Below are 16,050 nucleotides of genomic sequence, written 5' to 3'. Positions count from 1 at the left end.
AAACAAACTGCTGGAGGAATTCAGTGGGTCAGATAGCATGTGCAGAAGGAAAATGTAGACTTGAGACCCTTCATTTGGGCTGGGAAGCTGTGGAGGAGCTATCTCCTAATTGAGATGTGTGATGGTAGGAGGTTGTGGAAGGGACATAATGGATTAATAGACTAATCATATGGACTGGTAACTTTACTTTATTGTCGCCAAACAATTGATACTAGAGCGTACAATCATCACAGTGATATTTGATTCTGCGCTTCAAGCTCCCTGGATTAGAAATCGATAATAAATATTAAAAATTTAAATTATAAATCATAAATAGAAAATCGAAAAGGGAAAGTAAGGTAGTGCAAATAAAAAAACGAGAGGCAGGTCTGGATATTTGGAGGGTACAGCCCAGATCCGGGTCAGGATCCGTTCAGCAGTCTTATCACAGTTGGAAAGAAGCTGTTCCCAAATCTGGCCGTACGAGTCTTCAAGCTCCTGAGCCTTCTCCCGGAGGGAAGAGGGACGAAAAGTGTGTTGGCTGGGTGGGTTGTGACCTTGATTATCCTGGCAGCACTGCTCCGACGTGCGGTATAAAGTGAGTCCAAAGACAGAAGATTGGTTTGTGTGATCTGCTGGGCTGTGTTCACGATCTGCTGCAGCTTCTTCCGGTCTTGGACAGGACAACTTCCATACCAGGTTGTGATGCCCCCTAGAAGAATGCTTTCTACGGTGCATCTATAAAAATTAGTGAGGGTTTTAGGGGACAGGCCAAATTTCTTTAGTTTTCTCAGGAAGTAAAGGTGCTGGTCGGCCTTCTTGGCAGTGTACTCTGCTTGGTTGGACCAAGTCAGGTCATTTGTGATATTGACCCCGAGGAACTTAAAGCTTTTGACCTGCTCCACTTGCGCACCATCGATGTAAATTGGGTCGTGCAGTCCACTACTCCTTCTGCAGTCAACAACCAATTCCTTCGTCTTGCTGACGTTGAGGGATAGGTTATTGTCTTCGCACCATGTCACCAGGTTCTTAATTTCCTCTCTGTACTCAAACTCATCATTACCCGAGATACAGCCTACAATTGTTGTGGCATCAGCAAACTTATATATTGAGTTTGATGGAAACTTGGCTACACAATCATGGGTGTACAGTGAGTACAGCAGGGGTCTAAGTACACAGCCTTGTGAGGCACCGGTGCTCAGAGTGATTGTAGAGGAGAGCTTGTCCCTTATTTTTACAGCCTGGGTCCTGTCTGTGACGAAGTTGAAGATCCAGCTGCAGATCTGAGTGCTAAGGCCCAGGTTCCGGAGCTTAGGAATCAGTTTACTTGGAATGATGGTATTAAAGGCAGAGCTGTAGTCAATGAAAAGGAGCCTTACGTATGCGTCTTTATTCTCCAGGTGTTCTAAGAAGGAACGTAGGGCCAGAGAGATGGCATCTGCCATTGACCTGTTGCTCCGGTAGGCGAATTGTAGAGCATCGGGGTTGACTGGTAGGCCGTGGTTGATGTGTGCCATAACCAATCACTCGAAGCACTTCATAGCAATTAATGTCAGAGCCACAGGTCGATAGTCATTCAGGCATGCCACCTTGTTCTTCTTCGGCACCGGGATTATCATTGCCTTCTTAAAACATGAGGGGATCTTAGACTGAAGCAAGGAGCAGTTGAAGATGTCAGCAAACACTCCAGCTAGCTCGCTTGCACAGGCTCGGAGAACCCGTCCCGGAACGCCATCTGGGCCTGTCGCCTTCCTTGGATTTATCTTCAGGAAGGCCCTTCTAACATCCTCCTCAGTGACGATGAATCTCGATGCCACCAGGTCAGGTTCACCTGGAGGGAGCGGGACGCTCCTCTTCTGTTCAAATCTTGCGTAGAATACGTTAAGTTCGTCAGGAAGAGGAGCCTTATTAACACCTTATTAAAATCACTCCTGAACTTCATTTCTCCAACAAGAATAATCCCAGTTCTCCCATTGCGCCGGAACTATTCCAGTACATTTTGTGATGCACTCTCTTCAAGGACTTCTCTTGGAGGTTACATGGACTTAATAATCCAGTATTTTATTCAGGTTCTGCCAAAATTCCCTGCTTTTGTATTCTATGCCTCTATGAATGCTAGAACTCTGTAAGCTTTACTGACTACTCTCAACATGCTCTGGTACTTTGAATGACGTCTACATACAAATACCCAGGACCTCCTGCTCCTGCACATCCTCTTCAAACCGTGACATTTAGCTTATATTTGTTTTCTTATTCTTTCTGCTAAAGTGCATCATTTTATATGCACATTCGAAACAGGAGCAGGAGTAAGCCATTCTATTACTTGTGCCTGCTCTGCCATTCAATAGATAATGACTGACTTTCTAATTGGCGCCATTGTCCTGCAGCAAGCTCTTTTCACTTGCAATGCCCTGATCAAGAACACGCTTTATTGTATTCCTACTGTTATGATGCAAGGTATTTTATTTTCTGCAGCTTTTCTGCAAAACCCAGTGTGTTCTGTTAATTAAGCTTCAAAGTCTAGCATTTTGGTTTCTGTTAAGATGAGGAGTTGTTTGCTCAGTTCAGGAATGTGTCAGCCAATCAGGTTTGTCTTGATAACATTCTGTCCAGTGGGATGCCACGGAACATTTGAGAGAGCTGGACAGCATCAGATTTCTAAGGAACAGTGGGTTGGTTTTGGGTCTTTTGTTGGCAGATGTTGGATGGAGGTGCGGTAAGAACTGAAGACAAGACGCTCACAAAACCTCAGCTGAAGGAGAGACACCATCGTCAGAAGTGTTATGTGCAGACGAAGGGTTCCAAGGAGGAAGTGCCAATATGCCTGAGTTCACCAGTTTGTTCGTAATGGTCTTCAAGGGAAGTTCAAACTATGGCTGGTGTCTCTCCCACAGAACATTGGTTCAGCACCGTAATTAAAGCAAAGCACCCAATTATCCAGCAATGAGCTCTAACGTTTATATGCACATTTAGACAGGTTTAACCAAAGGAAATGGGGGAGATATTAAATAGGTTTTTTGCATCTGTATTTACTAAGGAAACTGGCATGAAGTCTATGGAATTGAGGGAATCAAGTAGTGAGATCATGCAAACTGTACAGATTGAAAAGGAGGAGGTGCTTGCTGTCTTGAGGAAAATTAAAATGGATAAATCCCCGGGACCTGACAGAGTGTTCCCTCAGACCTTGAAGGAGACTAGTGTTGAAATTGCGGGGGCCCTGGCAGAAATATTTAAAATGTCGCTGTCTACGGGTGAGGTGCCGGAGGATTGGAGAGTGGCTCATGTTGTTCCGTTGTTTAAAAAAGGATCGAAAAGTAATCCGGGAAATTATAGGCCGGTGAGTTTAACGTCGGTAGTAGGTAAGTTATTGGAGGGAGTACTAAGAGACAGAATCTGCAAGCATTTGGATAGACAGGGACTTATTAGAGAGAGTCAACATGGCTTTGTGCGTGGTAGGTCATGTTTGACCAATCTATTGGGGTTTTTCGAGGAGGTTACCAGGAAAGTGGATGAAGGGAAGGCAGTGGATATTGTCTACATGGATTTCAGTAAGGCCTTTGACAAGGTCCCGCATGGGAGGTTGGTTAGGAAAATTCAGTCGCTAGGTATACATGGAGAGGTGGTAAATTGGATTAGACATTGGCTCAATGGAAGAAGCCAAACAATGGTGGTAGAGAATTGCTTCTCTGAGTGGAGGCCTGTGACTAGTGGTGTGCCACAGGGATCAGTGCTGGGTCCATTGTTATTTGTCATCTATATCAATGATCTGGATGATAATGTGGTAAATTGGATCAGCAAATTTGCTGATGATACAAAGATTGGAGGTGTAGTAGACAGTGAGGAAGGTTTTCAGAGCCTGCAGAGGGACTTGGACCAGCTGGAAAAATGGGCTGAAAAATGGCAGATGGAGTTTAACACAGACAAGTGTGAGATATTGCACGTTGGAAGGACAAACCAAGGTAGAACATGCAGGGTTAATGGTAAGGCACTGAGGGGTGCAGAACAGAGCGATCTGGGAATACAGATACAAAATTCCCTAAAAGTGGCGTCACAAGTAGATAGGGTCGTAAAGAGAGCTTTTGGTACATTGGCCTTTATTAATCAAAGTATTGAGTATAAGAGCTGGAATGTTATGATGAGGTTGTATAAGGCATTAGTGAGGCTGAATCTGGAGTATTGTGTTCAGTTTTGGTCACCAAATTACAGGAAGGATATAAATAAGGTTGAAAGAGTGCAGAGAAGGTTTACAAGGATGTTGCCAGGACTTGAGAAACTCAGTTACAGAGAAAGGTTGAATAGGTTAGGACTTTATTCCCTGGAGCGTAGAAGAATGAGGGGAGATTTGATAGAGGTGTATAAAATTATGATGGGTATAGATAGAGTGAATGCAAGCAGGCTTTTTCCACTGAGGCAAGGGGAGAAAAAAACCAGAGGACATGGGTTAAGGGTGAGGGGGGAAAAGTTTAAAGGGAACATTAGGGGGGGCTTCTTCACACAGAGAGTGGTGGGAGTATGGAATGAGCTGCCAGATGAGGTGGTAAATGTGGGTTCTTTTTTAATAGTTAAGAATAAATTGGATAGATACATGGATGGGAGGTGTATGGAGGGATATGGTCCGTGTGCAGGTCAGTGGGACTAGGCAGAAAATGGTTCGGCACAGCCAAGGAGGGCCAAAAGCCCTGTTTCTGTGCTGTAGTTTCTATGGTTTCTATTGTAACTGTTGTGGGCCCTTTTGCTGTACTGTTTGTTAAAGTTAAAATAGCTGTAAATATACTTCTACTTTAAGTTTAAGCCAGTGTAATTTTTGTTATTTCCTGGCGAATGATAACTTTGCATGGGGCAGTAATTGTACAGTATTCACCACAATTTTCGTTCCCTCGACGGAACATTCCAACTTTTCTGTTTGGTTGAACCCCAATCACACTGGCCCTTGATGCGTGTTGCTTATTGAATATGGTTGTCTCACCATTACCCATGCAATGCTGACTCATGTGGTTGTTAACCAGAGCTAGCTAACGAACCTGGTTTACTATGAGCCACGGTGAGAAGGTTACACACTTCACGCCTGTGACATCCAGAAACCAATTGATTTGTGAATATACACAGTAAAATGGAACTCTACAGTCCTCTTGTGTAGAGAATTCCAGACTCATTACCCTCTGGACGAATAACTTTGTTTTCTCAATGAAAATCATTAGCTCTTTATCTTGAAATTATGATCTCCAGTTCTCAATTGAAATTTATTTATCACGTGTACATCGGAACATACAGTGAATGCATTGTTTGTGTAAACAACTAACACACCCAAGGAGTGCTTGGGGCAGCCTGCAAGTGTCACCACACATTCCAGCAGCAACACAACATGCCCACAACATGTTCAGCAGGACAACACAACAGCAACAACAAAAGAACAAAACAAAACAACAGGAAGTCCCTTTCCCACCCTCTCATAACCTCACACACCCAAACAGGCCTCCAACTCCAGGACAGTTCTTGATATCCCAGTGAAGGAAATATTATTCCCCCAGCTGAATGAAATTACACTAAATTCCATAGAAATAGCCCCACTTGCTTTCCATCTCTCACCCACTAACTCACACTCTCACAACCATTCAAAAGAACCTTTGTTCTTCTTCATCTATCACAGATATTCTTCACCATAGAATCATAAGAAATGTATAAGACAGAAATGGGCCCTTTCAGTCAACCTCTCCATGCCGACGGTGACACCTATCTACACTAATCCCATTTCCCTGCATTAAAGATTCAAAGTTCAAAGTAAAATTAATATTTCCTACCCTGAGATTCATTTTCTTGCAGGCATTCACAATAAGTACAAAGGAATACACTAGAATCAATGAAAAACAACACACAAGACTGGCAAACAACCAATGTGCAAATACACAAATAAATAATTAATACTGAGAACGTGAGTTGTAGAGTCCTTGAAAGAGAGCCCATAGGTTATGCCAATCTAGTGTTGAGGTGTATCCTTGTATCCTATCCAAGCACGTGTCCAAACACCTTTTAACATTCTCATATCTGCCTGCACTATCTCCTCTGGCAGCTTGTTCCAAATTTTCACCACCTGCTGTGTGGAAAATTTATCCCTCAGATCACCTTTAAATTTCTTCCCTCTTACATAAAACTTCTCCCCTCTAGGTCTAGACTCCCTACCCTGGGGAGAAAAAAAAAAAGACACTTATCCTCTCTCGGTCCCTCATAATTTTATAAACTTCCATTAGGTCTCCTCTCAGCCCTGTACATTTCAGTGAGATGAAACCCAGCCAATTCAATCCTTCCTTATAACTACTGTCTATATCCGTCACCCCTAAGCTTCTGTGCGTCCTCCTCAACCCAGAATTCCACCCTACTTGGTATCATCAGCAAACTTGGAAATATTACACTTGCTCTGTTCAACCAAACCATTGCTACAGATTGAGGCTCCAGCAGTGATCTCTCTGGCAATCCACAAGGCCATATTTTCATATTACCTTCAAGCATAGAAAGAGGTATTTTGACCCATCAAGTCCTTATCAGGACTTAAGTCAATCTCATTTCTCCATTATCCTTCCCTGGATCCTATTCTCCACATATTCACATCGACATCTTTTGGTTTCAGACATTAATCTGCACACTAGGGGCAACTTACCCAGCCCATGTCTTTAGAATACAGGAGAAAACTAACCCCCCCCCCCACCGACCCCCCACCACTGTCACAGGAAGAACATACAAACTTCACACAGAAAGTACAAGAGATCAGAATGAAGAAAGGTCACTGGAGCTGTTCCACTATCCCAGTTCTAACAAGGGAGTAATAGACCCAAAATGATCAACATTCCTCTTTCCACAAATGTTGCCTAATCTGCTCAGTTTTTTTCATGAATGTTTCTGTTTTTGTTTTATAAAACTACCCTTTCTCACTTCCTTCTCCATCCTGCCTTTTAAGCCAATTTCCTATCAATACTGTTAGTGACTTCTAATTCTGCAAGCCTCAGATTAGTGAACTAGCTGTTTGCATGACTGTACATTTTTGTTATTAAGTCTTTACAAACTTAACATTCTTTAAATTTAAAGCACTAGCACTTTTAAAGTGTGTTACAGTTTAATCAATACCAAAGAATGTTTTACTCAGATGCTCTATAAAGCCATAAGACATAGGAGCAGTATTAGGCTATTCAGTCTGCTCTACCATTCATTCCATCATGACTGATTTATTATCCTTTTCAAGCCCATTCTCCTGTCTTCTGCCTATAACTTTTGACTCATGGTTAATCAAGAACCTATCAACTTCTGCTTTGAATATTTATTTATTTAACACAGAACCAGCCCTTCCAGTCCAATGAGCCGCATCGCCCAGCAACCCACCTATTTAACCCTGGTCTAATCACAGGACAATTTACAATGACCAATTGACCTATTAACCAATTGACCTTTGGACTGTGGGAAGAAACCCGAGCACCTGGAAGAAACCCACATGTACCATGGGGAGAACATACAAGCTCCTTACAGATGGTGCTGGAATTGAACTCTGAACCCCGATGTCCTGAGCTGTACTAGTGTCATGCTATACCCAATGTTTTAGCCTCAATAGCTGCCTGTGGCAATGAATTTCAAATTCACCACCCTCTGGCTAAAGAAATTCCTTATCTCTGTTCTAAAGGAACATCCTTCTACTCAGAGGCTGTGCCCTCTGGCCCTAGACTCCCCAAATATAGGAAACATCCTCTCCACATCCACTGGATCTAGGCCTTTCAATATTCAATAGATTTCAATGAGGTCTTCCCTCATTCTTCTCAACTCCAGCAAATAGTGGCCTACAGCCATCAAATGCTTCTCATACACCTACTTGTTCATTCCCAGGATGATTCTTGTGAATCTTCTCTAGACCCTCTCCAATGCCAGCACATCCTTTCATAGATAGCAGGCTCAAAACTGCTCACAATGCTCCAAGTGCAGCCTGGCCAATGCCTTATAAAGCCTTAGCATTACATCTTTGCTTTTATATTGTAGACCTCTCAAAATGAATGCTAAAGTTTAAAGCATTTGGAGCACACAAAGCTAAAATAACATGAATTGGGTGAACTATGCCCATATCTGCAAGGCAATGATCCTCTTATGCTGCGAGGTACAAAATCCATGTGCACAAGGGATGCACATCTCAGTTTGTCGCACGGTTCTGCACAATATCCTCATGTCTCAAGAAATTCAATATTGTGCCATGGTCAGATGTCAAAGTAGCAGCTCTGATTCTGAACCACTGTTTCCTTTACTGAGGAAATTTAGGACAGGGATTATTAGGTCAAGGATAGCACTGAATGTAGAGTCCAACAGATGGATTTTTGTGGCGGTGATGGGCTCTCAAGGAACACTGGAGTGGTTGGGAACACCTGCCTTTCACATTCATTATCAACCATTTTAGTCTAAGACCTGCAGCAAAAGTACATTTTCACAAAGATAATTTGTGTGCTCACCATTCTTGACTGTCACATTGCCAGCATCTGTGACCTCAACACTTTTTAGTGCATCCCTGCTTTGGCTTGTGGTGGCTGAAGATGTCAAATATTTAAAAGGAAACAAATTAAGTACAATAGTCAACACTAATTCTAATCTCAATTTTACTGTGATGTCACTCAAGTAAACAAGATGGCAAAACATAGTTAAAGGAGGCGATCCTTATAGTTTAGTTATAAAGTCAGTTTCAAATCCTGCCCATGGTCAGGAAGGATTGATGAGAGGCTCCAAAGCCATATGTGCCGTCATAAACTCCAAGGAACGTATGTTTAAGTGAGTGACAAACCAGTAACATTTAATCAGTTAAATGATAATTTTGTCCTCTTCATTACACCAACCAAACCAAAATACTACTAATTATTCTTACCAGTAGGTACATACAAGAAAACTGTAAGCATCAAAATAACAACATAATCACAATTTGAATTCATTTGTTTTGATGGCTCTACAATCTATGAGCTGTTAGCATAAAGAAGATAAAAGATAAACACAAAGCAGGTTACATTTGGTTTCCTGATATGGTTCTTCTAAAAATGATGATTAATACCGTGCAATACAATGGATTCCAGTTAATTGGGACACATCAGGACCAGTACATTTTGGCCCAACTAATCAACTGCCCCAATTAGCCGAAGCTTCATGGAAATAGTTAAAAAGGTATAAAAAAGACAAACTACCACCTGAGTACCAAACTATGTATTTAAATGAAATACAGAATAAATTAGAATACTACCAATACTACTGCAGTACTATAAAACTGTATTCATAAAACCTAATAGTTATCGACAGAGGAATTCATCCAGTGTACGTTGCTGTGTTCTTCTGATTGTAAATGAACAAAATCAGCAGACATCTAGTGCGGATAATGGATAATAGATTGCCTTCATTGCCTTCCTGCATCTTGGCAAGGGTCTGAATTTCTTTCTTAAAAAGTCAAATAAAAAACAAGATGATCAAAGATCACTGCTTTTGAATTGACGGCCTTTGGCCCAAATAGATAACATAACATACGCATGAGCAGCTGACGCTATCTAAAACCTGTTCGCTTTAAGCACAGTAAAGTGTCTAATGGCCTCACAAGTGCATGTGACTGACACTAGTTAGAAACTGTTTGGCAACAGTCTCCTGTCTCAATTAAACGGCATAGTGTCCTAAATAAATGAAGGGAATCCCGGCTATTTTCTCTATAGCTTTTGTTCTTTAAACGTCCCAAATTAGCGGCTGCTCTGATTAACCGATGGCCCAATTAACTGCAATCCACTCTATTTAAATGAAAACGTTTTGATAAGAATATTTTGCTCATCAGGTTTACATGCACTGCAGAATAAATTTTGAATTTAATCTGTGTTATTTTTCTCACCAGTGACTAATGAATCACCATTTTCTGTGACTTCAGTGGATTCTGGTGTACCCAGGGTCTTGTGTAGAAATTTTGTGGCTAAAAGATTATAAAATGTATAAGTAGATTAACAGTGTCTTTAACACACAAGATGCTGTGGATGCTGGAAATTCAGAGCAACACACAGAAAATGCTGGAGGAACTCAACAGGTCAGGCTGTATCTGTGGAAATGAACAGGATCTGTAACTTGTTCTTTCAAACAAACAATTCCTTCACCAACAGTGTAAGGGCCAACTAACCAAGATGCAGTGACTTTATCTGCAGTCTGTCAAAATATTGCAGATTGTCACATTCTGAGCAATTTGGGAAGAGAATGACAATAACATGCATTCCTACAGAAAGAAATGAATTAGTTCCAGGCATTAAAAGCTCCAAAATAGATCTTTACCTTTGCACAAAATGTTTTAGTATGCAGTACAACTCAGTTCAAACTATGACTGTAACCTTAATGGGGGAAAAATGATATTTCATGACACCTGTGAGAAATTTTAAACTTGGTCAAAATAACAAAAACTGCTGCCATGACATCAGTGGCTGCAGCTAGATACGCATCATCTTTTCCCCCCTTGCAAAGGGATAGGTGAGTTGCGGTTGCTGTACTGAAACAATTCAACATGAGGTCATTGTTAAAACTGGTTTAACGGTCAGCCTCAGCTGAGACAATAAAATTAGTGCCTTTTGCTGATAGAGTGGACGCATCCTCACGCTAGAATTACTATAGATAAAGTGCAAAGTATCAGTGAAGTTAGGAAAACAAGTGCAAAGTGCATTTCAAAAAGTCATATTAAATAAAGTGCACAATTAGTAAGAATTTCTGAAAGGGATACAATTTTATTCAAATATGAAAGGACAAGAGAAGCCTACTACACTCTTTAGCCAGAGAGTGGTGAATCTGTGTAATTCATTGCTACAGATGGCTGTGGAGGCTAAGTCATGGTGCAGGAAGAAAACTTTTAAATTCGTGGGCATTGCGATCAATTCAAGATGGGCATACTACAACTTAATATGTCTGTGACTAATGTTCTAGAAGGAAGGCTCATTTATACATTAAAGAAGATTTAAATTAAATTAGCAGGTGCAAGGACATCAGCAATAAAAAAGGAGTAAGGTGCACAAAGGAGTGTGAGTGTTCGAAGCAGAGTATTAGATAAAAGCAAGCACTAAAAAGAATGCTAAAACAGGTTTAGAATGTGTGTGCATAAATATTTGAATATTTGCACGAACTGCAAATGCAGTTAACTATCTGGGATTATGATACAGCATTGATAATCAAAAACAGTTCTACGCTTAACATCGCATTACAGGTTGTTCAGAGAAAACAAGGCAAAAGAAGCCGCCCAGGAGAGCGGCGTTGAAATTGGTGCACTCTACCAGAGGTGGTGTGGCTCGGCATCCAAGCTGGAGTTGGTGCTGCCCTCCAGTGTTTACTTTGCAGAAGACCAGCTATAGCTTGACTGCAGACTGCTGCAACATTCATGGACTCGGTCTTGGACTATATTTTGTTTTGTGTGACCGTATTTTATTGACATATGTGTTTGCTATCTTACATGTGCCTCGTGCTGTGTGTGACTGTTGGTACTGTGTTTTGCACCTTGGCCCTGGAGTAATGCTGCTTTGTTTGGCTGTACTCATGTATGGTTGAATGACAATTAAATTTAACCAGGAAACTTGAAGAAAGTAGTAACAATACCGATAACAATGATGCAGAGACACAATATGTTTGAAAAGTCCTGTTTTGTAAAAGACACAGAGAAAGGGCAGATACACAACTGGAAGCATTCTACAGGGCACCTGATGGCGAGGGAGATGAGTGGAAAGCCCTATTTGCAGAAGAATGACAGATGTGCAAAAATCATTGGTGGTTATATTTAGGGGCTTAAATTACATAATACTGTGGAATAATGGACAAAAGGGTGACATTCCTGAATGTGTTTAGAACTTCCTTCATGATGAGATAAATAAATCTTTTCAAGAATTTTATACCTCCCTATATCAATCAGAATTGCCTGGTGACTCCACTATAATGCATGAATTCTTAAAGAAAATTAATATTCCAAAATTATCATCCAATGAACGTTTAAAACGAGACGTACCTATTACGGTAGAAGAAATAAAAATGCTATTCTTTCAATGAAATCAGGTAAAGCACCTGGCCCAGACGGATATACAGTAGAATTTTTTAAATTTTTCTCTACTACACTGACTCCTTGGCTATGTAGAATTTTTAGGGATGCAGTATCTATAGGTAAATTACCACAATCTTTTTATCAAGCTTCTATTTCCCTAATTCTTAAAAAAGATAAGGATCCTACTGAATGTACATCTTATAGGCCTATATCTTTGTTGAATGTGGATTCTAAGATTTTTTTCTAAAATATTGGCAATGAGATTGGAGAATGTATTGCCTCAAATTATTTCTGCTGATCAGACTGGATTTATTAAAAATTGTTACTTTTTTTAATATTAGGAGATTAATGAATATTGTTTATATTCCTTCACTCAGAACTCCAGAATGTGTCATTTCATTGGATGCTGAGAAAGCCTTTGACAGAGTTGAATGGACATAATTATTTCTGTGTACATACATCTGTTGATGCTTCTGGACACATCTTCAGTGATGTTCCTGGAATCATCGGGTGTTTCGGGTCTTTCAACATCATACAACCTCCTCCAGGTGACCCAGCCGGGGCTGATCAGACCCCAGCTTGTGTCCAGATGGCTAGCTACTTATGACTCCATGGCTCCCTCTTTTGAGCCACAGCCATCTTGAGGCCCTCTCTGCCGCATCGGTGGTACTGCGGATGGCTCTCCTCTTCCTCTCTCCCTCGATGCCCAAATTGCTGAAGGCTCTAACTAAGGAATGGGCTACGAATCCCCCACAACCAACCTCCACTGGGAGACACCTCGCTCTCCATCCAGCCTGCTGAATTGTTGTCATGGTTTGCAGCTTCCTATCAACCCCTCCCTTCGCCGTTGCCTCCAGAATTTGGTTAACATCTTTATCAAACTGCTTCCACAGTGAAGTCGTGTTAGCTGCAGGCCATTTGATCCACCTCCTGTTAGACTTCATGTTAGAGGGATTAGTTTGCAACACTTGGAGGTTCCGGGCACTATGGGGTGACTCCGGGCCTGGCCCCTCCTTCATCTCACCAGGTTAATACCCTTGAGAAATTTAATTTTAGTCTGATACTTATATCTTGGATTAAATTGATATATCTTACTCCTTTGGTTTCGGTATTTACTAATAATCAAAGATCTCCCCTTTTTCATTTATTCCGTGGTACTAGGCAGGGTTGCCCTCTTAGTCCACTACTATTCGATATTGCCTTGGAACTACTAGCTACTGCTATTCGTGACTCCCCTAAAATATTTGGCATTACCCGTGGAAATGAGAGACATAAACTATCACTATATGCAGACGATTTACTATTATATATTTCTAACCCGGGGAAACCTATTCTGGCAGTATTAACTCTACTTGCTCAGTTTAGTAGTTTTTCTGGTTATAAATTGAATCTAGGTAAGAGTGAACTTTTTCCATTAAATATGCAGGTTCCCATTTATAGATGTTCTCCATTCAGAGTGATTACTGACTACTTTACTTATTTGGGAGTTAAAATTACTAAGAGACATAAGGATTTATTCAAGTTCAACCTTTTACCATTAATTAGTCAGGTTAAACAACTGACTACTAAGTGGTCCCCATTGTCTCTATCACTGATTGGCCGAATTAATGCTATTAAAATGATTATTTTACCTAAATTCTTATATTTATTTCAAGCGATACCAATTTTTATTCCTAAATCCTTTTTTGATACTCTTCCTAAATCCTTTTTTAAAATTTCCTCTTATATATGGCAGAACAAAAATCCCAGATTAAGTAAAAAAAATATTTACAGAAGTCCAAGAAAGATGGTGGTTTAGCACTGCCTAATCTAAGATTCTATTATTAGGCAATTAATATTCAATATTTAATATTTTGGACACAAGATTGGAATATAATTCCAAGCCCATATTGGGTAAACCTTGAAGGCTACTCTGTACAAGGGTTCTCTTTGGCTTCCACTTTAGGAACTTCACTTCCTTTTGTATTATCTAAATTGAATAAACAAATGGTTAATCCAATAATTAAACATACTTTACGAATATGGTTTCAATTTCGTAAATTTTGTGGTTTGAACAAATTTATATTGTCAAGCCCTATTATATCCATTTTTTTTTTTTAACCCTCAGTTGTGGACCAAGCCTTTTTGATATGGAAAACGAAAGGTATAACATGCTTTGGTGACTTATTTCTGGATAACTGTTTCATGTCTTTTGAACAGTTATCTAATAAATTTGATTTGCCTAGATCCCATTTTTTTTAGATACTTACAAATTAGAAACTTTTTAAATACCATACTGCCTACCTTCCCGACCTCATACCCTACTGACATTATCGATTAAAATTTTAGGTTTAAATCCTCTTCAGAAGGGATTAATAGCATCTATGATATAATTATGAAATTACAGCCAGGTATATCTGATAAAATTAAAAATGAATGGGAAAGGGAACTTCAACTTTGCCTACCTAGAGAGAAATGGGATAAAATTTTTCAATTAGTCAGTACATCCTCTATATGTGCTAAACATACATTAATACAATTTAAAGTAGTGCATAGGGCCCATATGTCTAAAGATAAATTAGCCCGTTTTTATTCCCATATAAACCCTATTTGTGTCAGATGTCACTCTGCAGTGCCTTCTTTAACTCATATGTTTTGGTCCTGTCCTCTTTTGGAAAAATATTTTTGATATTATCTCAACAATTCTGTGTTTTGATTTACAACCCCATCCTATTACGGCAATTTTTGGTTTGCCAATGGTAGAACATAGACTTTTATCCTCTTCAGCCTGTCGGATGATCGCATTTGTTACTTTAATGGCCGGAAGTTCTATTTTATTGAACTGGAAGGAGACCAATCCTCCTACCACATTTCAATGGTTTTCCCAAACTATATTATGTTTAAATTTAGAAAAAATTAGAAGTGACATTTTTGATCCTTCGGTTAAATTTGAAGAGACTTGGAAACCATTTATTCAACATTTTCATATAATGTAATTTGACCTTTCCGAATCCTTCTTATTAACTTAAAATATATGAATAGAGGAGCGGAGTTGACGACATTATTGAACATATTCGATTTAAGATAACGGTCTAGCCTTGTTTTGTTCCGTTTGCTTTTTTGGGTTTAGTATTTAGTTCTTTTTTTTTGTTTCTTTTTGGGGTTTTTCATTGTATTTTTTTCTTTTTATTTCTTTTTTCTCTATGATTAACTATATCATGAGTTTGGAAGTCTATTATACTTGTATTATTTGAAATCTTTTTTGTATATGCTTATTTGGGAGTTAAAATTGCTCAGGGACACAAGGATTTATTCAAGTTCAACCTTTTACCGTTAATTAGTCCAAGGATTCAATGTTCATTTAGATTATTCCAATCTCTCTGTATCAATATGGTTATTCTGTTTATAACTTTGGAAAATCAATAAAAAAGATTTAAAAAGAAAAGAAAGAACTTCCTTGATCTCTGTGCTTCAGACAAAGGACAGAGGCATTGTTAAGTCTGGAGAAAAAAGTGGCCCAGACCGAAGGAGAGATGTCTAGAAAACCTTGCTCAGGGGAAAAGGGTATTTGAAAACTTGTGACCAGAAAGGTCCCAGTCAGATTGAAGGGGCTGGCTCTGTGCACCAGCTAGATTCCTCACAGAAGGCACAGTGTCCAGCACAGTGATGGGGAAAAATTTGGTAAAGTGATCATCCAGATCAGAAAGTCTTGAACATAAAATTCATTGCCAGAGGGCAGTGGAGACCAATTAATTGGGTGTATTTAAGGCAGAGATAGATACGTTCTTGATTAGTAAGGATGTTAAGGATTATGAGGAGAAGGAAGAAAACTAGAATGGGGGGGTAGAGAAGAAGAAATCAACCATGATTGAATGGCACAGCAGGCTGAATGGCCTGATTCTGCTCCGATATCTCATCTCATTTAATACAGAGATGAGGCAAAGTATTTCTCTCAGATGATCGAAACTCCTTTCCCCAAAAGTGGAAGAAGAGTCTGAATATTTTCAAGGCCAAAGTTGAAAATATGATAAACAATGGGCTCAAAGTTTACT

The 16,050-nt window shown here is 39.8% G+C and overlaps 1 protein-coding gene across 1 annotated transcript in view; it reads right to left on the bottom strand.

Annotated features, from left to right (window-relative positions):
- The window catches only part of ncapd3 (non-SMC condensin II complex, subunit D3), a 214,493-nt gene that overhangs the window by 100,960 nt on the left and 97,483 nt on the right, over positions 1–16,050 (bottom strand). Inside the window, exons 12-13 of the mRNA XM_072283812.1 lie at positions 9,854–9,931; positions 8,454–8,528 (exon numbers count right to left, since the gene is read on the bottom strand). Coding sequence (XP_072139913.1) covers positions 8,454–8,528; positions 9,854–9,931 — 153 coding nt within the window. The remainder of the gene's footprint in view (positions 1–8,453; positions 8,529–9,853; positions 9,932–16,050) is intronic.

Source organism: Mobula birostris, chromosome 20, assembly GCF_030028105.1.
Source record: "Mobula birostris isolate sMobBir1 chromosome 20, sMobBir1.hap1, whole genome shotgun sequence".
Lineage (NCBI taxonomy): Eukaryota > Metazoa > Chordata > Chondrichthyes > Myliobatiformes > Myliobatidae > Mobula > Mobula birostris.
This window is presented reverse-complemented; position numbering and strand designations above follow the sequence as displayed.